Source organism: Saccoglossus kowalevskii, chromosome 19 (genome assembly GCF_978046115.1).
Source record: "Saccoglossus kowalevskii chromosome 19, keSacKowa6.1, whole genome shotgun sequence".
Taxonomy (NCBI): Eukaryota; Metazoa; Hemichordata; class Enteropneusta; family Harrimaniidae; genus Saccoglossus; species Saccoglossus kowalevskii.
Genome location: NC_140659.1, coordinates 20,632,799 through 20,659,179, shown reverse-complemented (window position 1 = coordinate 20,659,179; position 26,381 = coordinate 20,632,799). Strand labels below are relative to the sequence as shown.

The 26,381-nt window shown below is 38.8% G+C and overlaps 1 protein-coding gene across 1 annotated transcript; it reads left to right on the top strand.

Annotated features, from left to right (window-relative positions):
• Positions 1 to 1,711: 1,711 nt before the first annotated feature.
• LOC100368588 (inositol polyphosphate multikinase-like) lies at positions 1,712 to 25,905 on the top strand. The gene is made up of 5 exons (XM_085493548.1): positions 1,712 to 2,081; positions 18,757 to 18,939; positions 19,383 to 19,555; positions 21,203 to 21,284; positions 21,596 to 25,905. The coding sequence occupies exons 1-5, from the start codon at positions 1,928 to 1,930 to the stop codon at positions 22,129 to 22,131; spliced, it is 1,128 nt and encodes a 375-aa protein (XP_085349674.1). The 5' UTR covers positions 1,712 to 1,927; the 3' UTR covers positions 22,132 to 25,905.
• Positions 25,906 to 26,381: the final 476 nt, after the last annotated feature.

The window sequence follows — 26,381 nt, the reverse complement described above, 5'->3', positions numbered from 1 at the left end:
ATTCAAATTCAAACAAGATGTCATTATTCTAAACTCATAGTTATTCTAGTTTTAATAGCACGCTTTTGTACCACCCTCTATGCGCGAACCAGGTTGCTGAGTTGACGACGCTCATGTCACATGAAAGTATATTCAATCGCTCTAGTGACGTTAACTTGAATTCTTGCTGTGATCATGGACGTACTACGTGTTAGTACGTCCCTCTATAGACGGACTGTGATATAAAGTGACCAAGTGCCCATTAACGCAGGGAGCTGTAATGATTAAAGTAATGTCGCTTGAGGGTGACGTCATAATGTTTGATACCGACAGCGCATGCGCAATTTGAAGTTGGCAAGGTCATGGTGTCAGGGGAATGTGGTCATGTACATTATTGGTCGTGACGAGACTCCCTACAAGTGTCTGTTCATAATGCTGTAATCATACTTTAAAGCATATAAAATATATCCGCACACATTTGAAAACAAATAATAAGTTTAGAAAAAATGTGTCTAAATACGTAAATTAGTTGGGAATATCTGACGACCATTCCATGGAAAAGGCAGCAATATTGTTTGTTATGCACTAGTATGTATCACCTTGCCTTGTATTCGACATTGTTTGCACGAGTTGTTTGTTTGTAGGTCAATCTTGCAAACACCGTGGGTTTAAAACGAGTAAGGAGGGGTTTGTGTTGAGAAAGCCTAGCTATCATGTTAATGAAAACGTCGTCATGTTTATTTCAACTTAGGGATTGGAACTATGTGGGGGGGGGGTATAACTAATCTGCAAACTATTTTTCACGAACTTCAACAACATTTTTTTCCTTCACGTTTTTTTTTTTTTTTTTCTGTAAAGTACGGTGTGTTTTAAAAAATATATTTGTTGTATGTAAAATTTTCAGTATTTTCAAAATATTCTCCGTGCAGGTTCTTTTCTTCAAAATTTACCACCCCGATGGTTTCTAATGGCAACACTGTCACGGTGATACAAAGTGAATCTTCGTTTCAGAGTGACCTGTGACACCATTGTATTGACGAACACAATGATTCATGGTGCCTCAACGATCTGAATGGTATTTTTAGTTTCTTTTTACGGCATGAATAAACTTATACATTTAGTAGGTTGCGGGTTGTTATGTAATTGTTAATGTTTATTTAATTATTTAATTAAATATGCATGCGTTTATTCAGTTGTGTTCATGCATACATTGTATTCACATAAGTAATAGACCATGGAAGGTACTAACGTTAGTACCTTCCATGGATAGACCACAGTCCCTTCCTCCCTCTATGGAGGGACTGTGGATAGACCTACTGCGTGACCCCTAAAGGTCGCACATCTTTGCATTTCATGGGGATATTGTTCTTGTAACAGCGGTAGTTTACGATATTGCACCTAAATATTTGTCAAGTTAACATTTTTTGAACTTCGCAGATAACAGTAAACACGTGTCAGAACACTAGAGATTCGCTGATAGCAATCTACACGAGGTTCTTCTCCGAGGAGTGGGCCAATGAGTCATACTAATATTTCACGCCAGTGCTCTCCTTGATTTTACATGCGTTTACGAATAAAATATTCGAGTTGTCATGATTATGATGACGTCACCTTGAGAAGCTAACTCGGCAGTTATATCGTGGTATGGCTATTATTCAGCGTGAAAACGAGCGAACACAGTGAATGGCTTCGTCAGCCTCATGAATATGTATGAGCTAGTCACTGTGTTATTGCAAGCGGGTTGCGAGCTGATCACAGTGTGTTGGCATGGTACGGTGTTAAGTTATCGGCAGATAGGCGGTCAGTTTTGTCGTGCTTTCTGACTATAAGACGTTGATGGCTTTTACGAGACGACACACTGAGGAAATACGATCGTGTCTGCGAGTACATGTGTAGCTAGTGGGTTGCCTTCAACAGCTGACCTGTCGCCGACGTAGCATAACAGCGTATGTATGGAAAAATGAACATGGCTGACATGGGCAGTTACGAAGCTGAGGGTGTGGTGCGGAACCCACCTCGATCGCACACCCCTCCGTTACCCGAAGGATGCGAACCTCTAACCAATCAAGTGGCCGGACATACGCACGGGAAGGGGAAAGCAGGTGAGTTCGCAGATCATTATTATCACGCTGGATTCAACTACGGTTAAGTCAGGTGACCTTGGCGTGATCCGTACTTTCTGGGGTGAAATACAAAACGCGTCAAACATCCGCATTAAATCCCACCCGACGTGCTTTGAGGGGATTCTCATGTTCCCCTCACCAACTATAAAGCCCTATGTATGACTGCAGATATCATGTAAACTGGGAACGCATTCACAAACCGAACTATACTTATAAATATCCCCCGGGTTTGTATTCATCACGCAATCACTAAAGGCATATTTATGGTCACTGTCCCTCGACACTGTGGTATATTGTGTATTTTGTTGTTTTATTCACTTGCAACACGACTCATGGGGAATCGTTGTTTTCCCCGTGTCCTACTATTGTTTTAATCCCCAGAAGAGATGAAATGTATATAGCTTTAGTACCAGGAGATATATAAACCCGGACACATGCCTATCAGGCTAGTGACCCCGTGGTGATGATGCGTTTTATAGACCTTCAACACTCCATACTAAAAAAAATCCAAACTATAACTTGTACTCATAACTGGCTTTTATAATTCCCATTGTATATTTTGTTTAGTTTTTGACTGGAACCTTATCACGTGACCTCAATCACACTGCGGAAGTAGGGATTGTCCATAGCTAAGCGATGACTCAATTGACTGTCACGTATTACACCGGGGGTAAAGTAACGCTATATTATTAACACCCAGTAGAGTTTGAAATAGAGAAGAAATACCAGCATTAAACTGTTAAAGTTGCAACGCCAGCAATGTTTCGTCGAGATTATTGTTTAAATATTGAATGGTCCTAAATCAGGGATTGGCCTTAGAAACAGGTATACATGGTTTTAATGGGATTACGATGGTTCATCGATTCGAAATGCATTCCATTCAGCAAAGGTCGACGGATGTCACAAATAATTGCTGTACCCCGGATGTTGTACTCCTATTCTTTATATTGGACATGGCCATGATTTCCCAAGAGTAAGTTCAGGACACAGTAATAGTATAACTATGAGTCGTCGTGTTAACTAAGCCAGTGTCTACCTGTACTTCCGGTCAGTACCGGACATACGGTCTTGGCCAAAACCACGGTCCCTCTATCTACTGAAAAAATTTCTTTTTAGCTAGCATGTTATTTTAGCTCTATTAGCTAATCTGTGATTTCGCTAATTCAAGATGTAGCTAATTTAACAGAAAGTATATTCTCACAGAGAGATACTAGTAGTCGAAACTTTAGCTAAATTAAGATTCTGTTAGGGACGACGTCAAAAGATCGATGTCGGATAAAAAAACTTAATTCCTTTAGTTTTTTTTCCAAACCCCCTACCCCCCACTGAAACTTAATTGATAAATATTGGTCATGGCGTCAGACTACATTCACCATTAAATACAAATTGATAATCGGACAGTAGTATTGCATAGCAGTTGGCTGTCGGGTGGGTGTAAAAAGATTTTACAAATGCACCTCATTTGACGCACAGATTTACACTCGAACCAAACCATTTTTCTGTTTCATTCCCTTTTCGGTTATTTCTGTCCATGATTGGATAGAAAAAAAAACGAACTACAAATACTCCAAGATTTTTTTGACTTCATTAAAAAATAAAATCGTTTTTGTAGGATGGAAACTTTTTGAGGTCAAAATCCCCCACCCCCAAACTAAAGGAAATAAGTTTTTTATCCGACATAGATCTTTTGACATGCCAAGAGTGAAATCTGCTAAAATTGCACGCAGCTATTTCAACGTGTTCTACAGTATATTAGAGGGACTGTGAGCACACTATGGAGCTATACAATTGTTTAGTTCCATTGTCAGACACATACCTTCCAACCGTTCGCATACGAGCTTTCCCAGCCCCATTCTATGCGTGGGTCTCCCCATTCCTGCAACTAATTTATTACTTGAAAACATCCCAAGCTGGATTTACTGGAGAGAATGTAAATAAGAAACATTTTATTTATTTCAACTTATTAATTATTACTTTTTTATAATAGAATAACTGATATATTTTAGTCGACTGTCGGACATTGTTCTTGCGTATATAATTCATTCTATTATTTGACAACGAAGTGACACCGTGATTATTTTAAATGTATTATGATAAAATAATAAATGTTAATATGACTGATAATAATAAAACGTTCCCATATCGCATAAAATACACTTATGTAGACATAGCATATAAATTATTACTATCATGTAACGTGTTCTTAAAATATAATCTGTACCTGTCTAGCCAATTCACCTTTAATGTGAGAAATCCCTAGTGTCCTTTACCCGTATAATGTTTGCGTCCTGTAACTCGTACTCACAGTGAAAATGACATTAATTAAGTAATAGACGCCTTCGCGTGAAGAGTAGTTGACACCGACTGACATTAGCAATGTGTTTGCATCAAGCGTGATGTGCGGTGTTATTAGTCAGAGGGGGGCTGAGTCGAATGATTAATGTCCGTACTTGAGACGTAAAATAGACAAAATATTGTCTTAAATATTGTAGTCTATGCTTTTATAAACTCAAAATAAGCCTGGAGTGCGTTCGTTGTCGTAACGTAATGTGTTAATAACCATACCCATATTGTTTACAAATGAAATCAAACGCGTTACGTAATTTAATGAATCATTCATGGAATGCTGGGCTTTAGCATAGACCCTCCAGTCTACTGGAGGGTCTATGGCTTTAGACACGCAAATATGTAAATGCAAACAAGCTGCAAATTCCCCCGCGCTGTTTACATGGTATAAATTTCCGTAGGCTTCTCAACAAAACCAGCGTCCGAGTAACGCAGTTGAAGTCGAATCGAACATCGTCTCCGCACGTCCACATTTGAATAGTTTTATTTTTAGTGAAGTCGACACAGTCATAGCGAAGTAGATAAAATCCAACTTAAAAAGATACACATACGGACAAACTTATTATTTCAAACATGTATTATATATTATAGCCTTTATACAAATATTTGCATATATGTAACTTATTACGATATGGTAATACGATCGCCAGCCTGTCTGTATAATGTGTACACAATCGCACGGCTGTAACATGTTCATTGAACCCCCTTTCTGGCTATATAATTGGTCTACAACTCTTGCCAATCAATGTCAGTTAACAGTGGCGGTAAATAAACTTTCCTTCGTTATCTGTTTGTAAACATACTTTTTCTTTCTTTCTTTATTTATTTGTTTATTTGTTTATTTATTTGTTTGTTTATTTGTTTATTTGTTTATTTATTTATTTATACGCTGCTTTAACACTTACTAGTATATAGCGATGTATACAACGCGTGTAAAATACATTGTTTATTTACATGAAATTCGAACACGCGCTGCGCGACGACCACCGCGCTTTAACATTATTCATTTCGAACTTGTATTACAGATGCCTTTGCCTTTGAGTGATATTTTTAATATTTCGATTCCATAACCAAAAAATGGAAGTTGAGCTAAATATTTCAAATTGTTTAGAGGAATCTCTTCCGTTTTTTTCTCGTGTGTGTGATTTTGCCGGAGCGTTTCTAGTTGGCTGGAATTTTAATTTGTGCTTTAACAAATGTATAACAATTCTGGTTCGTTAAATTCCTTCAAACCACAAAATAACATAAACTGAAACTCATAGTAACAATAACTGACGATTTCAATGTTTAAAGCCAAGGTTATATTACCCCCATATACCTGACATAGGGGTTATCAATAGGTGATCTTCCGTACAACTGCGAGATCTCGCGAGATGCATGAAAGACGCGCGTCGAACGTCTGCCGCAAAAATAGAACGATTTGATTTTGAACTCGAATTTCTTTATTTCGTAGCGCACATCGACCGGCCGATCTTCGACAGAGGAATATTGCATTCGAATATCCTCACTTAATCGAAATTGCCCATCATCAAATGTGTACAGCACATTATTGACATGGAAATGTTCCCCAAAATACTTTCGCGTTTGTCGAATCTCGCGCGATGTTTGACGCTACTCGGACGCTATGACTTTTGTTTGTCCTGTTTTTACGTTCGATTTCACGCATAACGCGTGATTCTCGCAGTGGACGGAAAATGATCTATTGAGACAATGTGATTTATCCACGATTGACTTGCTGGCAGCACAACATATTTTTAGCGAAATGATGCGTTTTTTGGTGATTCGGTCTATGTCCGTATTTACAGACGGTGAAATATGCTTCACAGGAAATAAGACACTTAGACGTCCTGCATACCATGGATTGATAAGACCACCGTGTCACTAGCGGTCTCCAGGTCCAATGGAGTTACTAGAATACTCATTGAGCATGCATGCAATTTGAAGGGTTAACATTTCCAGCTTGTTGAGCCTGGTAATAATGTAAACCATTAAGGGTTAAACTTTTCAAATCATTTGGGGGGGCTGGTAGGATATGACCAGTGCATTTTATTCGCTGTGTCTGTACATTTTCATTTTTCTTAAATGTTCCCAACTTTGTTTTGAGCTAACAATGTTTGTTTCTACAAATCTTCCAGACAGCCCCCATGATTTCAAATGGTCGACCCCTTATTATAACGCGTATGTCACACCTGAGGTTTTGGTGACATAAGTGATTTATTCAGATATATTTGCATCTGTATTTTATTAATGAGAGGTGTCACAAGCGCTGTGTGTGAGAATGCTGTGTGAGTGCAGTATGCAGTACACCGATCTAATTATGGCTATAGTTTGTTGACCTTGGCATAGCAACGGCCGATATGCGGGAACTAGAATCCGTAGTTACAAGAAACAGCACTAGACGAACCTGAGAGGAAACACACCCAAACTAAGGTCACGCTCGATAAGGCTTGTAGGTCAGCAGTGACTACTCTTGACTGGCTGGCTGGCAGGTTGCCTAGCGGAGATTTCTAAAAATAGGAGGACTAGTCAGAAAGAGAAAGGAAAAGTACCGTTGCGTTGCGTTGGAAGATGGCGACGAGTGGAATGTAGCTGGAGTTCTCTGGAAAACATACTGGACATGCTATCGTTTGAACATTGGTTGCTGCAGTTTAGCAGCTCTTATTGGCCGCTTAAGCTATTTTGATATTACGTTGCCCCGCAACGTATACCACGACCAAGAGAGCTGCATAAACTGCAGCAACGGGACGTGTGATATTGTCTACGTTGAATTGCGTGCATTGGTTGCAACGGCAGGACTATCGACATTCGCGGATACGTCGAGTTGCACCAGTTCATTGAAGGTCGGGTAAGCGTGGCATTTATCGCAGTTCTTGAGTTCGGGAATTGACTCTTAAAGTACGAAACATTTTATTGACTCTTAAAGTGGTTTTCCCTTACCTTATAGTTTTTCATGTATATAGTGATAGACATTTCTCAGTTTTCGATAGCAGTGTATTTCTTTCATGGAATTTGTGCTTTAACTAGTCTATGAATTTGTTGAATACCAGGCTTGGAGTTTATAGATTGTTTCTACAAATATTGTGATGGAATGTTTATGTTGTTTTTCATTTTAATATAATACTAGTTTTCATGATGGTGTTCTGAGCTGTACAGTAGTTGACCGATTGACTTGTGCGATTGGTAGCTGTTGTAGTTTGTATAGCGAGATAACAGTGGTCAGAGCATAAATACTGCTCAGTTAGTTAGTTAGTAAGAGTTGATGTTGTATTTTGCCTAGGGGGATGACAACCTGTTAGTGTGGCAGGTAGTACAAATTACTGTTAGTGAGGGTTTACCACAGGGAGCCCAGGAACTATAATCAAATGTAGTACGCAGTCTCTATGAGCGCGCGCGGGGGGGGGGGGGGTATCGGCTGGTATCTAGTGTAAGAAATAGACAAGGGATGAAGGCTCCAGCCAGGTCACATTTTTTAAACTCGAAAAAACAGATGAAAAGAATGAAAAATAAAATCTAAAAAAAATACCAGGTTGAAGAATATTAGTTGCTCCTTCAAATTTCGCCAAAGTCTTGCCTACATTTTACCGATATCTGCAGAATAAATCAAGAAAACTACACAAATTGACTCCATTTAGGAATTCCTAACGGTTTGCCCGAACACATGGCACAGTTGAAGGCGTGGCCTGTTCAGCATTTGTCAACAACCAATCACAAGACTAGTTACGAACTACATCGACGTCACGACTCGGTTAGCCTTGCTCAACTGGTTCGTAACCATACTACATTTGATTATAGTTCCTGGGCTCCCTGTGGGTTTACGCTAGTTTTTATATTGTTAAGCCAGTTACAGTGATCGTGTGCACTGAAGTTGTATAGCAACATACTTGTTAGTGTTTTATTTCTGTGTTATGTAATATTGGTATATGCAGATAACCATTGATGTAATTAAATTGTTCATGAGATGGACTTATGATTATATTTGTTTTACTACATGCCTGTGGATATCACCTTTGTGAAGCGGCTGTGCTGCCTGGTTACCATAGAAACCAACAAAGATACATATACGGACACCCCTGAGATTAAAACGGTTTTAACAAATTTCTGTTAGCCCCCTCCCCTTGCCAGTCCCTTTCAGGTGGCTAGCCAGGTCTTGTGTGTGGTGCGGACGAGGGAAGGGTGACACGTACAATCAAAGAAACTACATATCCGCTCTGTGTTGACATGTGTTGTATGAAAAAGTCGAAGAATAGTTTGCTATTCAGTTAGGTCGTTTCATAGGTTGGAAAGTAATAAATTATTGCTATGGTTACTAATAACTAGCAATAATAAATGGTCAAGAGCTTCATATCTTTGTATTTTTTCTTCTGTATTTCGTAGTGGTCTTCATTATAACACAGTGGATGCTATGTTTAGTCAAACGGACGTGTTCATATTAATTTAATCCTCGTAATACTGGGCAAAATGAACATATGTGGCACCAGATGAGTTGACACATTGTGATATATCATGTCACGTGATCTATAATATATTAATAACATGCAAATACATCTACCTATAAATTAATTTTAGCAAACTCTGTGTGATATTTACGTATATACATATCCATAATATCCATGCTGTTTACATGTGCATATCCAGAAGTCTATGTGTTGTTTACATGTGCATATCCAGCAGCTGTCTAGGTACTGTTTACATGTGCATATTCAGCTGTCTAGGTGTTGTTTACATGTACATACCCAGCTGTCTAGGTGTTGTTTACATGTGTATATCCAGCTGTCTAGGTGTTGTTTACATGTGCATATCCAGCAGCTGTCTAGGTACTGTTTACATGTGCATATCCAGCTGTATAGGTGCTGTTTACATGTACATACCCAGCTGTCTAGGTGTTGTTTACATGTGCATATCCAGCTGTCTAGGTACTGCTTACATGTGCACACCCAGCTGTCTAGGTGCTGTTTACATGTGTACACCCAGCTGTCTAGGTACTGTTTACATGTGTATATCCAGCTGTCTAGGTGTTGTTTACATGTGCATATCCAGCAGCTGTCTAGGTACTGTTTACATGTGCATAGCCAGCTGTCTAGGTACTGTTTACATGTACATACCCAGCTGTCTAGGTACTGTTTACATGTGCATATCCAGCTGTCTAGGTGCTGTTTACATGTGCATATTCAGCTGTCTAGGTACTGCTTACATGTGCACACCCAGTTGTCTAGGTGCTGTTTACATGTGCACATCCAGCTGTCTAGGTGCTGTTTACATGTACACCCAGCTGTCTAGGTACTGTTTACATGTACACCCAGCTGTCTAGGTACTGTTTACATGTACATACCCAGCTGTCTAGGTACTGTTTACATGTGCATATCCAGCTGTCTAGGTGCTGTTTACATGTGCATATTCAGCTGTCTGGGTACTGCTTACATGTGCACACCCAGCTGTCTAGGTGCTGTTTACATGCACATATCCAGCTGTCTAGGTGCTGTTTACATGTGCATATCTAGCTGTCTGGGTGCTGCTTACATGCACATATCCAGCTGTTTAGGTACTGTTTACATGTGCACACCCAGCTGTCTAGGTGCTGTTTACATGCACATATCCAGCTGTCTAGGTGCTGTTTACATGTGCATATCTAGCTGTCTAGGTGCTGCTTACATGTACATATCTAGCTGTCTAGGTGCTGTTTACATGTGCATATTCAGCTGTCTAGGTACTGCTTACATGTGCACACCCAGCTGTCTAGGTGCTGTTTACATGCACATATCCAGCTGTCTAGGTGCTGTTTACATGTGCATATTCAGCTGTCTAGGTACTGCTTACATGTGCACACCCAGCTGTCTAGGTGCTGCTTACATGTACATATCCAGCTGTCTAGGTACTGTTTACATGTGCACACCCAGCTGTCTAGGTGCTGTTTACATGCACATATCCAGCTGTCTAGGTGCTGTTTACATGTGCATATCTAGCTGTCTGGGTGCTGCTTACATGTACATATCTAGCTGTCTAGGTGCTGTTTACATGTGCATATTCAGCTGTCTAGGTACTGCTTACATGTGCACACCCAGCTGTCTAGGTGCTGTTTACATGCACATATCCAGCTGTCTGGGTGCTGCTTACATGCACATGTCCAGCTGTCTAGGTACTGTTTACATGTGCACACCCAGCTGTCTAGGTGCTGTTTACATGCACATATCCAGCTGTCTAGGTACTGTTTACATGTGCATATCTAGCTGTCTGGGTGCTGCTTACATGTACATATCTAGCTGTCTAGGTACTGTTTACATGTGCATAGCCAGCTGTCTAGGTGCTGTTTACATGTGCATATCTAGCTGTCTAGGTACTGTTTACATGTGCATATCTAGCTGTCTGGGTGCTGCTTACATGTACATATCTAGCTGTCTAGGTACTGTTTACATGTGCATAGCCAGCTGTCTAGGTGCTGTTTACATGTGCATATCCAGCTGTCTAGGTGCTGTTTACATGTACATATCCAGCTGTCTAGGTACTGTTTACATGTGCATATCTAGCTGTCTGGGTGCTGCTTACATGTACATATCTAGCTGTCTAGGTACTGTTTACATGTGCATATCCAGCTGTCTAGGTGCTGTTTACATGTGCATATCCAGCTGTCTAGGTACTGTTTACATGTACATATCCAGCTGTCTAGGTACTGTTTACATGTGCATAGCCAGCTGTCTAGGTACTGTTTACATGTACACACCCAGCTGTCTAGGTACTGTTTACATGTGCATAGCCAGCTGTCTAGGTGCTGTTTACATGTGCATATCCAGCTGTCTAGGTACTGTTTACATGTACATATCCAGCTGTCTAGATACTGTTTACATGTACATATCCAGCTGTCTAGGTACTGTTTACATGTGCATAGCCAGCTGTCTAGGTGCTGTTTACATGTGCATATCCAGCTGTCTAGGTACTGTTTACATGTACATATCCAGCTGTCTAGGTACTGTTTACATGTACATATCCAGCTGTCTAGGTACTGTTTACATGTGCATATCCAGCTGTCTAGGTGCTGCTTACATGTGCATATCCAGCTGTCTGGGTGCTGTTTACATGCACATATCCAGCTGTCTAGGTGCTGTTTACATGTACATGCCCAGTTATCTAGATGGTCCCTTCTGGATAAAAAATAACAACAAAAGAAATACAAAGCAACGAATGACAATGACAAAATATATTGTGACACCGACACGAGTTTCATATCGCCTATCAGACATGATCCGCCTCCTAACAAAAACATGTTTATGGTTTAAAATGTCGTTATGGTTAATTGTTATTGTATCCCATAATATACCAGTCTCTCTGAGACAATTAACTCATAAAAGTACTCAAAGCAACAGCAGATGTTTGGATACCATATTATCTAATAGGTGAACTACATTTTGTACTGTAAAATACACTATTTTAGCTGGAATTATTTTTTGCTGAAAAGACATTTTGGCTGTTTTGTATGGAATTTATTTAAACTTTTTTTTGAGGAGTTGAATGTAAAATATAGGAAAAAAGGTATATTCGCTAGATTTTATTTTCACTGAATCATTCCTTCAGCAAAAATAGCGAAAATTAATTCCAAGCGAAAATAAAGTATTCTACAGTATTGTGTACCAACTGTGTGTCAAACTAGATCGACGTGACCGTATCAAAGTAATTTCAAGTTGAGGCGTTATGTTCCTTGTCGACAATTGAAACAACACGTGTCAGTAATAAGACATGGCAAGCCTGTTGTTTTCACAGTGTCAACTCGATCATAAAGACATTTGTGCTCTCTCGCCGTTGGAGTAATTCGACTCAGGCGGAGCCTATGAACGATGTCAGCCTCGAAAGATTGATCTTGGTACGTCCATGTAAACACGATGTCTGAAATGTTTGTTAAATGATATTCGTAGTTCAGCTGCTATGTGGGGTACTGATTTATGTTTTAGTAACTGTGATGCGGTCGCGGTGGTAAAGCGCCACCCACATTGAAAGAAACTCCCTGAGTTTAGGCATGTCTGCAATCTTTTCGAGGAGTCACTTCTCTTCGAGAGGGCGTGCATTATGACGTCATTCGCGATCATGATTAGCATCGACCACATGGTTCACTGGTAGAGCTTTTGGTGTTGAGTTTCATATTCTTTAAACTCGCCCAATTTAGTGTACGATCTTAAATACATTTTCCAGCGCAATTTACCTTGGCGTGGTAGAGTGGTCAGTACATTCGCCTCACATCGGGGTGGTACAGTTGTTAGGGTGTTCGCCTCTCGGGAGGTTGTGTGTTCGGATCTACTAGTACTGTGAAACCATTCATTTTTACTGGCATTTTTTCACCATTTTGATGTTTTGATCATATTTACTGTGTTCAATTTCACAAATTTGTCAGAGATACAATGAGTTATTGTTATTTTACATGTTCATGTAGATTTAATTTATCAGCAAAAATAGCGAAATTAAAACCCAGTGAATAATTAATGCATTTACAGTATTAAATCAACTGACAGTTAAATTGTGTACAGACCACCAAACACCGTGACGTAGTGTTAGGTTTGGGAGAATGACGCCTTATCCTTAGAGGAAGATAAACAACATTCAGTCCAATATACTTTTCCTGTTAGACTACCGTGACGGTGGAATGAAAGCTCGTTTATCTCGTCTTCAGTCCCCGTAATTTCAAATTTGTAACTGGGTTACTGTAAAATCATTATTTTCACTAACATTTAATGTCACCATTTTGATGTTTTGAGCAATTTTATTGGGTTTCAAGTTCACGAACTTGACAATGAAACAAATTACTGTATATTGTTATTTAATCTGTTATTTGAGTTTTACTTATCAAGCAACAAAAATAATGGACTCAAAAACAGGCGAATAATTAATGCTTTTACAGTTACTCGACTGTTGGTCCACTAGTAATAATAAAAGCAGAAATAAATAAATATATACTTCTTTTTAATGGCATGTAAATATACTATTGTCAACGAGGAAGTAATATTTCTCTACATGCTTTGTAATACTTTACATTACCAGTATTCTGATTCGTGTTGATTTATGTAAATATTTATAGATTCGCGAGAAACGTCTTCATTTAGACCACAATTATTTTAAAACAAACTAGCACATTTCAATCGAACACTGCTAAAGGGGATTTCGAAAACGATTATTGCCAGTGTCTATTCGATGATCAAATCGTTGCGATATCGTATTTAATGATGATGAAGTATACTCTCCAATTCGCATACTCTGAGATACGCAATGAACATCGTCCGAGACGCACGGTCCCGTGTCTTCAACGTATAGGCCTCTATACATGATACCGTGCAGGATCGCATAGGCTAAGTGCGTATCTTAAGCAGTGAGATCTGATTGGATGCGCCTCGAAACAAGGTGCCCAATCAGCTTAGACGTACCAAACTATGAAACAAAATTCCATTTCCCGTTTTGTCACTATGAAGACATCCTTTCCACACAAAACTGCGTCGATTGTCTGTACCTGATGAGGCTTGAGGGCACCAACACCGAAAATATCACGATTCATGGGCGCCGCCATTTTGTTTAAAATGAAACGCCAAAGAGGGATTTGTAACACGCAAACTGATTGGACAATGATTAGCCACAACTGACTACTGGGGGCGCTGTTAGAATATGCATATTTGATGGTCGTTCTGCCAAGGTCTGTTTAGAGGCTTGGCCAAATAAACTTAGAACTTGGCTAGCGAAGATGCGCAATGAACAGCGTATCAATTTCAATCACCACGAACAAAAGACATGTTGCGCCTTTCTAAAGTGTCTCTTTAATTATGTAAAACATATGCATATGAAGTCGCCAAATCTGAGACCACCGCTAGCTCAGAACAACCCATATCTGAAATGGCTTGGCTTATGCGTGAGCGTCTCCACAAGTAAAATTATTCTGATGCCGCCAGGATAGTTCAGCAAAGTGCATCTCATATGTTTTTTTGTGAACAGCAATGCCTCATCTAAGTCATATGGTCAACAAGGGACAGGGTACACCCACCAATTCTCAAATAGCCCTTAAATGCAATAACCAGGATGGATGCCCACAATTTTGAATTAAAGCGCAGTGGTTGTCGCGCAGCACGTGTTCGAATTTCATGTAAATAAACAAAGTATTTTACGCGCGTTGTATACGTCGCTATGAGTCCCACATCGAACAGGACGCGGCGCTATGACTGCGATCCTTTAAAGTCTCAAGTTGAATGATGAGTTTGATATAATATGCCACACGGTGAGACTGGGTAGTAGCGGGAGAAATTAGTCAGACGTGTTGCCTGACAGGTGAATACTAGACGATAAGAACCGTCTTAGTTTTTTTACGGATAATCTCACTCTACCCTCACAGAAACCACCCACTCCATAGATACGTAACTAAGAATAATTAGAGCGTGGTCCACATTTAGAGCTTATGATGTACACGCTTAGACATAAAGAGTGGCGGGGTCGATCGCCCCGCCCCCTCGATAAAATGTTGGGGGCGTCGCCCCTCCAAAATCAAGCTTCAAAATTTGACCCTCAAAATACAGGAAATAGCGTTTCAGAGGGTCTATATTTCAAATTTTGTAAGGGGAGCATACCCCCGGACCCCCTAGTAAAGGTTTGTGAGCAGACAATAAACAATAAAGGAATTCTGCAAAACTTGCAAATGTTAGTGCAAAACAGTGTTAAACAAGTGGTTTTGACGGCCATCGCTCGTTATAGAAGGCTGCCTTGAAAATGAAACTACATGTCGCGTCTAACATCACAGTGTTTTAGCCGTGGACACAAGCAAGCAACAGCTGTGAATCTGTAATGCGTGCGAGATTCTGAATTATTCGAGTTACGAACATCGAGTTACGAACACCAAGCTATCAAAACACCGAGTTACACAAATGACCACGCCCATATTTTAGAAACCATGACCACTTTTAAAAACCCACGCCCAAATTGTAACTCGATGCTTAGTTAACAGAACTGCGAGTTACCGGCAATATATTTTTGTTTTTTGTTGTCCACATTTAGTAACTCGAACTTTAATAAATAGTTAACCGAACACGGATTTGTTGTTTTAACGTTCAAATTTAATAACTCTAATTTTAATTGACCAAATTTCAAAACATAAAACGTTAAACAAATCAACAAATTTATGTTGCCCATAATACGAAGTTCGGTTAATTGTTAAATAAAGTTCGAGTTAATAAATGTGAACGTTAAACAACATTAGCAATTTATGTTGCCCGTAACTCGAAGTTTGGTTAGCTGTTAATTGAACATCGAGTTGTAATTTGTGCGCGGTTTTGCAAAAGTGGGCGTTTTTTCTGAAATATGGGCGTGGTCATGTTTGTAACTCGATGTTCGTAACTCGATGTTTTCGTAACTCGATGTTTGTAACTCGGTGTCCGTAACTCAAACAATTCAGCATCTCAATGTGTGCATGTACGTCTCTCGTTATCGCATGTAACATTGTAGCTATCCCCCAGGAGCACCTCCGTCTAAAAGCAGCGATTTTTAACAGACCCCTGTAGCCTGTCTCCGATATTACTACGCATTCTTATGTCGTTAGTATTTGTACGGCGACAGTGTACGAAACGCGGTGGATGGACTGTGATGATGTCACACTATCGAGCAAACATAAAAGTTTAATATTCGCCGTTTGCCTTTAATTAATTTTTATCTCGTCGCATTCACTTGCATCATATTTCATCACCCCTGTAATGTATCATTTCTGCTGATGGGGCATAGTTCGAATTCCCTTGCGTTGATGAGCAGGTCATACCAACAATGACACCCGTGTGATCATGGAATGGAGAATCCTCACAAAACAAGGGGTGATATTTCTTTGACATAAATTTGAAACAATTTTAATAATAATATGCGTCTTAATTTAGACAACACGTAGCCATGAAGTTAAATCATGAACCGCAGAACAAAAGTAGTTGACTCCACGACCTCTCGATCGTCTATCTTTCAATGACAGATGTCTGAATTCACATATACTATCTCCCGGCAATTTCCACGTGTTTTCCACTGATTGGGTGCGCCTATATCTTCAGTATCTTCTATCTATGAGTTGCCGGGACGGTCAAGACAGTGATGGTATCATATTTATTTGGGGATCTTGAGCTGAATTTAAATGTCATGCTATTGTGGATTTTTAAGCATATCACTCACTATAAAATGTGATGTAATTTTTTGAAAATATTACGATTCATATCAATAACAATATATGAATTGTTCTGCCCATGTCATGCAGTCAAATTTAGAAATATATTTATGACAAATACTTTCATTGTAGAAAGCAAAACAAATTGAAATTGCAAGATAAATTATTCCATTTTCCCATGAATATTTCAGACTCTTGTTTCACGCAAAATTGTTCGAAATCCTCTATTTGTATTTATTTACTGTATTATAATTGCAAAAACTCAAAATATGGATGATGTAAACAAACAATGTATTCTGCATGCGCTGTATACGTCGCGTGGGTCCCATATCGAATACGAAGAGGCGCGACGACCACCGGACTTTAAATTTCGTTCGTATGTCCTTGAAGAGCGGGTCGATATGGGACTGATAGCGACGTACACAACGCAGCGTAACGACTAACGACCACCGCCCTTTAATGCACGATTGGAGGGTACAACTATATTTTCGCTTATACCTTGAAACCGTGAAGAATCGTGTCGCCCTGTCGGAAACATCTCGCTCATTTAAATATATCCAGGCCCCTCGTATAGGAAACTGTGAAACAGAACTAATGCCCAGACGGATTTTCAGAAAATGTATTAAACATTTTATCTCACAAAATCCATTAGGTATGCAACAGATGTTGACAGTAGTCTGGCGGAGTGATAAGCAGGGAAACATTTGCAATGCGATCGCATCCACGTGACATCAGTACCGCATATTGTTGGCGGTCCAGTATTTACATCAGACAGTCGATGATTACCTCCTGTTTGGCTAAAAATCATCCTCCCCATGTTATCGTTCGGGTAAACGTGCATCACATAATCCCAAGCTGGCCTGCACACCGCTCACAGTGTGTCCGCCCCACACAGACAGAATTACCGTCACTGCTTTACAATTCTATCAATTATAACTGAACTATGACCATTTGTATGGGTAAAAATACATTTCAGAGAATCCGCGTTGGGCTACAATTTTAACCACACACTTATTACTATATGCTTTTATGTCAGAGAGATTGATCATCAGAAATCCTAGAGAGAAGGTATAACTACTGGGCAAATAATTTTTTTCACTTTACTTTTGGGATAAATTTCATTTTCACGACGATGTTTTAAATTGTAAATTTGTGGCTGTTTTCTGTCCAACGTGCGTGGATTTTTTTTTAAATATGTTTGTTTTTGTAATTTTTCTGCCACTACACATCGGTGTAGACACAACGTTAGTCGTGAGTTAGCAGGTTTATAATTAATTAGTAACGATGAGAAATTCACACTGTGTTCATAATTCAATAAAATGCTATATTGAATTACAATTTACTAGCAAATGAAGGGTACATATAGTACAACACGTAAACAAGAAATTGTTGATTTCGACAATGAATTGATTGGATAGTGTCGCCTTATAGATAACAAGGCGGATTACTCTGAGTATTATTCATGTTTCTGGTCAAATAAAAATGTTTTATTTCTTGCTCTAATGTTATTGTGATAAGTGCGTTCAAGCAGAAAGGTAATAGTATATCGAACGTGAGTTCATACTTTCGCCAGTTGTTCGTCCCGTGATTTGCCTGATTATGTCTTGCGCGATCGTGAGATATAATAGCAACCTTGTTCGCAGTTTCGTTTTATGGAAAATGGAATAGTTGATCCACATAAACACAAACCACAGTGTACTTCCTTGATGCAGTCTATTTAACCCCTATAATTAAACAACTCTTTTCATAATTGATTGTCACTTTTGAATTTATGTCTCTCACTAGATTGTCAACACGAGAAGATATTAACCTAATCTTACCTGTGGCACACATTCCCGCGAGAGTTCAGAATAAAATGTAACTCGAGATTGTCAGAATGAATATACTTGTGGGTTAAATTAAAGCGCTATGGTCGCTCTTCAAATCATGGCTAATCTGCCTCTGTCGTAATTCTAGTCAATGTGACGCTGTTCTGGCAGTGTTGTCCTTCCCGAACAAGTCGGTACAATTCTATCTTACATAATAATTATGGGGACATTATACCACGGGTATAACATATTGAAACATGTACAATGTATGTACTATCTTTACCTCGGAAAAATTATCGCAAATTTTTGTAATTAAAATTTACTGACTTTCATTTTGTGTTTCATCTTTCAGGGCTGTTACAAAGTGCAGATGGAACTATTCTGAAACCTATTTCCTCCCGCCCTAGTGGAAAACGAGAGTTGGGATTTTATCAAGAAGTCTTCCGGGATGACCAGTCTGATCCGGTTCTTACCGGTCTAAGGCGGTTTATACCACAATATCACGGAGTTTTAACAATAGAACAACATTATTTTAGTATCCTTCGTAATAAGCACATTCCGTAGTAGAATATATTATTGTTATGACGTTCAATGCATTGAATCGCACAGCCAAACTTAAAGCGCGGTAGTCGTCGCGCTGCGCACATGCCACATTTGTGTTGATAAACATTGATTTTCCCACAATTCAACTTGAATGCGCTCTTCAAATGGAAATTTAAAGTATGAGGTTTGACCTGGTAGCGACTTGCACTGATTATCGCCGGTGACTCCTTCGATGCCTTCCAATAGCATGACAATTTCTCAAACGTCTCAGTTCGTACTCATTGATCTGCGCAACAGTCAAAGTCGCCATCTTTGTTTATATGAGACCCATATATCTCGCACATGCGCAGCGCGACGACTACCGCGCTTTAACATTAATGTTATATACAAAGAAAAACACTTTTGTTGTTGTTTCCCTTAATCTGTTATTTCTAGTCAGCTACATGAAACTCGATGACATCACTAAGTGCTTCAGAAAACCATGCATCATGGACATAAAAATTGGTCGCCGTAGTTGTGTCCGCGGCGCACCGCAAACGAAAGTAGAAAGCAGTACACGAAAACATCCTCAATTGGACAAAGTTGGCTTTCAGATAACCGGCATGAGGGTATGTGTAAACCTTTCTTATTCCGCCAATCTGTATGGTTGTAGTATACGCATGCGCAGTTCTGTATATGTGCGTGTAACATTATTTCTTACTTACGTGGAAGGTGATTCGGTGATTGAAAATGATAAGTATGTACGTTGATGTTTGGAAAGTTCAGAAGACTTCACTTTTCTCTCTGTTCAACGATCGCCATTTTTACCTAATAAATATTGTACTGAATACTAAAAAAATTGCTACTGAACAATTGTTAATACTCAGTGATTCGAAAGGTAACCCGATGCTCTCCGAATCCACGATGATACATCGAATCAGATAATAGATTATACATACATTGCGATAGTGTTTATTATAAAACAAAAAGAAGATCGACTTTTGTTGCCTGGCGGTTTCTTACGAACTTTTCATCAACTTTTCATGCCTATTCAGTAACTGCGGCAATCTTCGGATTCACTCGGAACGGCAATTCTCTGCGTTCGGGCATCAACTTTTGGCATCATTTATTGACGAAATACTATATACCCATATGTTAACACTTTTATTTGATAGTCGTACTGAACCTAAGCTAGCAATTTTTCCTATTGGTGACTTCTTTGTAGACTTTGTCGGGAATTTCTTTCGCATTAGTGTCTTTCATGTTCGGCCGTGTCGGCACGACCCGAAACATGTGTGTAAACGGTCAGGACCGAGTTGGGACGTGCCGAAAAAATCAATCTCTGTCTCAATAGAGAGTGGGGACCGAAACTCGGCACGTGCCGAGATTTCCTACCTGAATGCTCGGCACGAACTAAAACTACGCCCTCGGTGGTGAACTTAAGAAAACTTACGTAAGAGGGCGTGATCTCAGCACTGACCGAGTGAACTAACATGAACGCAACTGCTGTAACCCCCCCCCCTCCAAACATAAAAAAATCGGCACGTGAACGCAGCTAATATTTTATAGATGTTTATATCGAAGCTTATAAATTAATCCCACATCCTATATGCTAATTAATATCAACCTTGTACTTCTCTGTTGCGTAACCGTACAGACATAGTATATACAAGACTTTTAATTGTAAATAAATCAGAATGTGTTCTTAGCAGTCAAACAGTACGTATAACTCGTGCTGTCCACTATTACATGATCTTCTTATATGAGGCGCACAAATTTATAGAGTTCCTCTGGCTCTTTGCTAAAACTTTTACATTTGCTTTCATTTGTATGCTCTTACAGTGAAACACTTACGAATGTACGGCCAAACAACGATATACAATGTATGTGTTATTGTAGCGGCGCATGCGCACAAAGGGAGATTGGGGTCAATGACCTTCAAGTCATAGGATGATTTTCTCACAGAAACATTTTGGAAGTGGTTAATATATATTTGTACATCGATTCAGATGTACATCGATTCAGATGTACAGGCTTCATTTCAATCGGACAATCTATTTTTAGTGTAGCTTCCCGACAGGCTGCGATATAAATTCGAATTAGCATAAATGAAACTACATGTATTTCACATGCGTTATGATCGTCGCATGGGACCCATATCACATAAGACACGACGTGACAACAAATAAATAAACTTCCAACATAATTTATGTGTATTGGATGAAGCTATGTCGTAATGCATCACTACTATTCTCCATCTTGTGTTATAATTCCAGATTTACCACCCTTCCAAAGACCAGTTTGTGTTATATGACAGATCTTTTGGTCGTGAACTTGAAGGACATCTAGTCATGACAGGTGAGTTGTTGACTTTACTTCCAAATTAAATTTAAAATTATTGTTATTATTAGTATGATTACAAATTAAATTAAAGCGGGGGAGTCGTCACCTGCGCATACGTCAGGTAGCCATGGCGTGTCGTTGTTTACAAATAAACGTCTATACACGTTTTTAGCCTGTGTTGTTATCCTCGCTTGGGACTAAATTCCTGCGCGTGCGCAGGTGACACCCCTCCCGATTTAAGTATTGTGCAAAAATAAATGTATGCTCAAGAATCTTTTCGATAATGCTTGATGTTATTTCTACTGAAATAGTTCTTCTTTTCGTAGGTTTGACTAGATATTTCAGCAATAGGAAAATGTTTCGTCGAGACGTAATCCCTGCTTTCATCAGACGCCTAGAAAAAATAGAAAACTGGTTTAATTGTCAAGAAAAATACCATTTCATTTCAAGTTCGTTATTGTTTGTGTATGAAGGTGACATTGCTAATGACGAACATGGTAATAACAATGACGTCATTACAAATGGTGTGAATGATGACGTCATTCGTGATGTCATCAAAGATACCTCAAGCAGTAACAATAGTTCTAATAATACATGTATACGTGATAACGATGACATGCCTTCTGCTGAGAAAGGTACAGGTGAACCAGAAGAATCAGACCACGTGGTGTCGATAGAACCAAACAGATCCCTCATGCCAGAAGATGCTCTAACTGACATCAGGATGATCGATTTCCCCCATGCAGTGCCCTCAACGACAGCGGATGATGATTACCTGTATGGTCTTCGTAAATTGTTAACGTGCTTAAGGACTTTATTAATCGAGGGCCCGGATCAGCACCAGCGTATGTATCTAGATTGATCATACTCTGCAAGAACTTGAAACACCAAATGTGTTTAAAGACTTTTCACAGAAAGTTATTAATCGCAATTTCATGGCGGCGTGTTGGCTTCCAAGCGTCGATATATTTTATATTTAAAAGAACACACACCAAAATGTTTTATGTGGGGGGGGGGTATTGTTTGACATTCAGCTTCTCTTTATCTTTTAGATTGCTTCAGGTTTACGTACCATCACCCCCCCCCCCACACACACACACACACACACACACACACACACACACACACCCCCAACCGAGTAAATTATTCAATCTATTGTTTCGTCCATCATACAATGGTCACCGACATCCTGCCCCTATCACATCACATTACGGCATGGCATGGAAATGTTTGATTTAAAGTTCCTCAAAATTCCTAAGAGGCTGATTTTGTTTGGCTCATTTGTTAATATGTGCACAACGAGGCGGTGACCGTGTGCGTCATAAACTAACTGCGAACGAGGCTGTAAGCTGCTGACGTAATCGGACGTAATATTGAAACCGCTAATGGCATGTTTTCGAATCTGATAAAGTGTCAATTTCTTCGTTATAGGGGAAAAAAGAGTCGATAAAATTTAACGGTGATCAAAGGACAATGCCTGCAATCCACGCAGCCTTGTTTGTTATGCAATGTTTGCTACATTCTCGGGTGGGTTCTTCAAGTGAAAAGATGTGCTGCCAAATGAGTTACTGGTTTTGAGTCAAGGAGTCTGTGAAAAAAGTGCTGCCTTTTCAATATTCGTTATTAAAGGGGTATATATTTAACACCTGACAATAACCCTTAAAAATCGCACATTCTGAGAAACCAGCTCATATCATATTATATAGCATATCAGAAGTATAAGTGAGGGCTAAACATTTTATTGTAAAAGAGGTTTTTATTCTCGCGTATTGGCTGTTTGGAAAGGAGTAGGTGTCTGGTCGTACCAACAGCATATTCGTTTTTACGGAAGCACCCCCACCTGGTTTCGTTTTTGAACACCCACCGTTGAACCAATGGATCATTAGATATGCAATTGTAATGAATTTCTAGGGAGGGAAACACGTAATACTATTAATACATATATGCATCTCATTTAATATAGCAAACTTTAACATAATATATGAGAAAATCTGATTTCATTTCCCTAAGTCAGACGCGATAATCGCACATCATGGCGCCCCAATCTAGCTAACTGGGCTGATTCGAGGTATATTCAAGTTGGTAATGATGCAAACTCCCTAATAAGTAATTTACTATGCATTTCAATTGTGCCTTCGGAATCGTAATTTAGCAATCATGAATATAGACAATGTGATTTTCTGCATAGTTTTATTATTATTTACTAAATAATTAATGTCAAGTTTATCGTGACGTTCATTTGTAGTTTGGTGTGACAAGTGTCAATTGGGTAGTATTTTGGTATTCATAAACTGGGAAACTTTCAGCAGTGTAATCTATATAAAGGATTGGGCCGTTTGAGATAATGGGGTCAAAATAAAGAATATTACTACGTAATATAAATCACAGCTACCAGGGACTGTTGCTGTGTTCCATTTCACTCAATTCTTGCACTTTTTGCGGTGCGGTAAAATTATTATCACGAAAACGTATAAAGATGAACACGTTATTATTGTACAAAATAATTGTATTTGTGCTCGGACCGTAAGTTCAAAGCTTTTCCTTTTTCACTTATTTTTCCAACTTTGTGTTCATTTCAAATTGTACGAGTATTTTGGTTGATTTACGAGCATTTTTGTTGATTATTGTATCATCACTCGGGATTTGATATTTTAAACAAAGTTTCACATTCAACAGTGATTAATGAGGTGAACTTGAACACTACAAGCGGCAATTGTCGTGATTGGTTAATAATTGCAGTCATGGCTACCCGATTACATCATGCTTAGCGTATCCAATCAGAACGTTCGTTACTAGTTGACATAGAATAATTTGGCGAGCACTTTATGCAATTTTGATATTGAGTCTATGTCAAATATTTTAACCGTTTTTATACTAATATAAACAATACGTTGGGAATGGTCTTTTTCAAAGAAGTGCTCTGTTTTGTATTTAAGCTCCGGGCAATTTGTTGAATTTTTATGTGATTAATCTGCACAATTTATATACGCAAAGCCACAGTTGCTATAACAGGTTTCTTTTATTATAATTATAGAGATGCAATTTTCACCAAAATAATATTAATATGCATCAGACTTAAGTTGGTGACATCGATGTTTCTTAGGACATAACTCAATCGATACTTTGATACACACGCTTCTGACAGCACCTTGTTTCAACGCTTTTATTTGCACGGATAATTATTGATTGGTTTTAATCTTCACACGATATCTATTCAAATATGAAATTTATTGTAAGACTTGTCTCATCCTGCAAACGCCCTGTATTTTGGAGGTCATAATGGAGTTGTCAGGGTATGAAAACAACTTATACAATATAAATCATAGTTCAAAGTACCCGGATGTTGTGTATCAGATGATCAAGACATTGCAATTCTAACGTCAATGTAGTATTGGTGACATGATCGGTTTTATGACATATTCGCACGGGTCCATTTTTATATAAACCGAATTTCTAATTTTACACTCACCGTTCAAACGTATATTTTATTCTCGCGTGAGTATGATGTAGCGTATCGGTCACGCATGATATGATTATGTCATGTGACCTATGTTTTTCTTTCTGCATTGTATCAAGGCCGCCATTTTGGTTACGGGTTATTTCATGGATGTCTGTCCGCAACATCATATTATCGACCCCGAAGACGATCATTGCCTAGGTGCCGGGCACGAATTGGGATATTAGTGTATATGCACATAAATGGCACTGACTTTATGATCGCTTCTCATCACATAATTACGTTTAATTTTACGAGTGAAATAAATTTGTTAGGTCAATTATGCACAAGCTATAATTTGAATATTGTCAGCACATATTTCCGTTGTATTTTATTTTATTTACATTTATGTCAATTTTCTTTCAATATTTTGATGCATGATGTGCAGTATCAGGAAAACACAAATTATTGTTCTGCTTTTATATATCCACACAGATTCAGTTTTATTATTATAGTTAGCCAAAATTTTGAAATAATCAATAATTAATTTTAATCGACCGATGTCTGGGGCGAGTTACTTTAGTTCGTTGTAAAGTCTACATTGGGTAACACTATTATCATGTCAATAAAATTGGCGCCTATACAATGAGGGCGTAATTCTTGCATTTAATTGAATGTGGTTACAGTGCAATATTTAAGTCTCGCATACTCCCGAGACCGCGGCGAGATGTGGAATTGACGTTTATTTTCGCTGACCATATAAGATTTGATACATTTAAATCGTGTATTCAGATTTTACATGTCAAGACCGGTCCTACTAGAAACCGAACTATCCATCACTCTCTCTAAAACGATATTTTTAAATCAAGCACTGGGTCTTTGATAAAGCGTTACGCGAATGAGCACGATACGCGTTCATAAAGCGACGCATGTGGCGCTTTAAGACTGTCATTCATATTGAGGCTGTTCAGGTCGACTCCATTGAAAACAATCCTCAGAATAAATGTATCCCAATACTCAACTCGCCCATCCATGAGAAATGTATTCTTAAATATCTGTGAGAACCTGTTTTTCTCTCAATGTTCAGCTAAGATGATTATTTTATATACATACATGTATAAGAGATATATTTGGGGTGATTTCTATGAATTGTAATATTCTGTATATTAAATGAAAAATAAATACAGCTTGTAATATTCACTGTCTGTCATTGTGATTCGTCAATATCGATTATTGACACTAAATAATGTGGCAGCTGATTGATTTATTGAATGTTAATTATCGATGGGATATCGAATATGTATGTATCCATCATGATGGTGCTGACTGTTTGGAACATAATGTTGCCCCAATAAGTCGCGCCTTCCAGCAATGGTGTGATTTTTTGTTAAATATATGACGAAGAAGGATGTAATGGTCAGAAAAGATTTGTTTCTGATCCTTTATATTTACAAAAAATTGGTAGACATCGGTCAAGAGACGACTCTTTTGAACTAACACACGCTCTGGTCAGAAAATAAATCATTGATTGGGTTAAAGCGAGGAAGTCGTCACCTGGGCATGCGTCAGATGGCCATAGCGTGTCATTGTTTAGAAACAAGCATCTATCAATGAACCCACGGTTACTAAAAAATCTTTTTAGTAACCGTGATGAACCTATGCATTTTTAGCGTGTG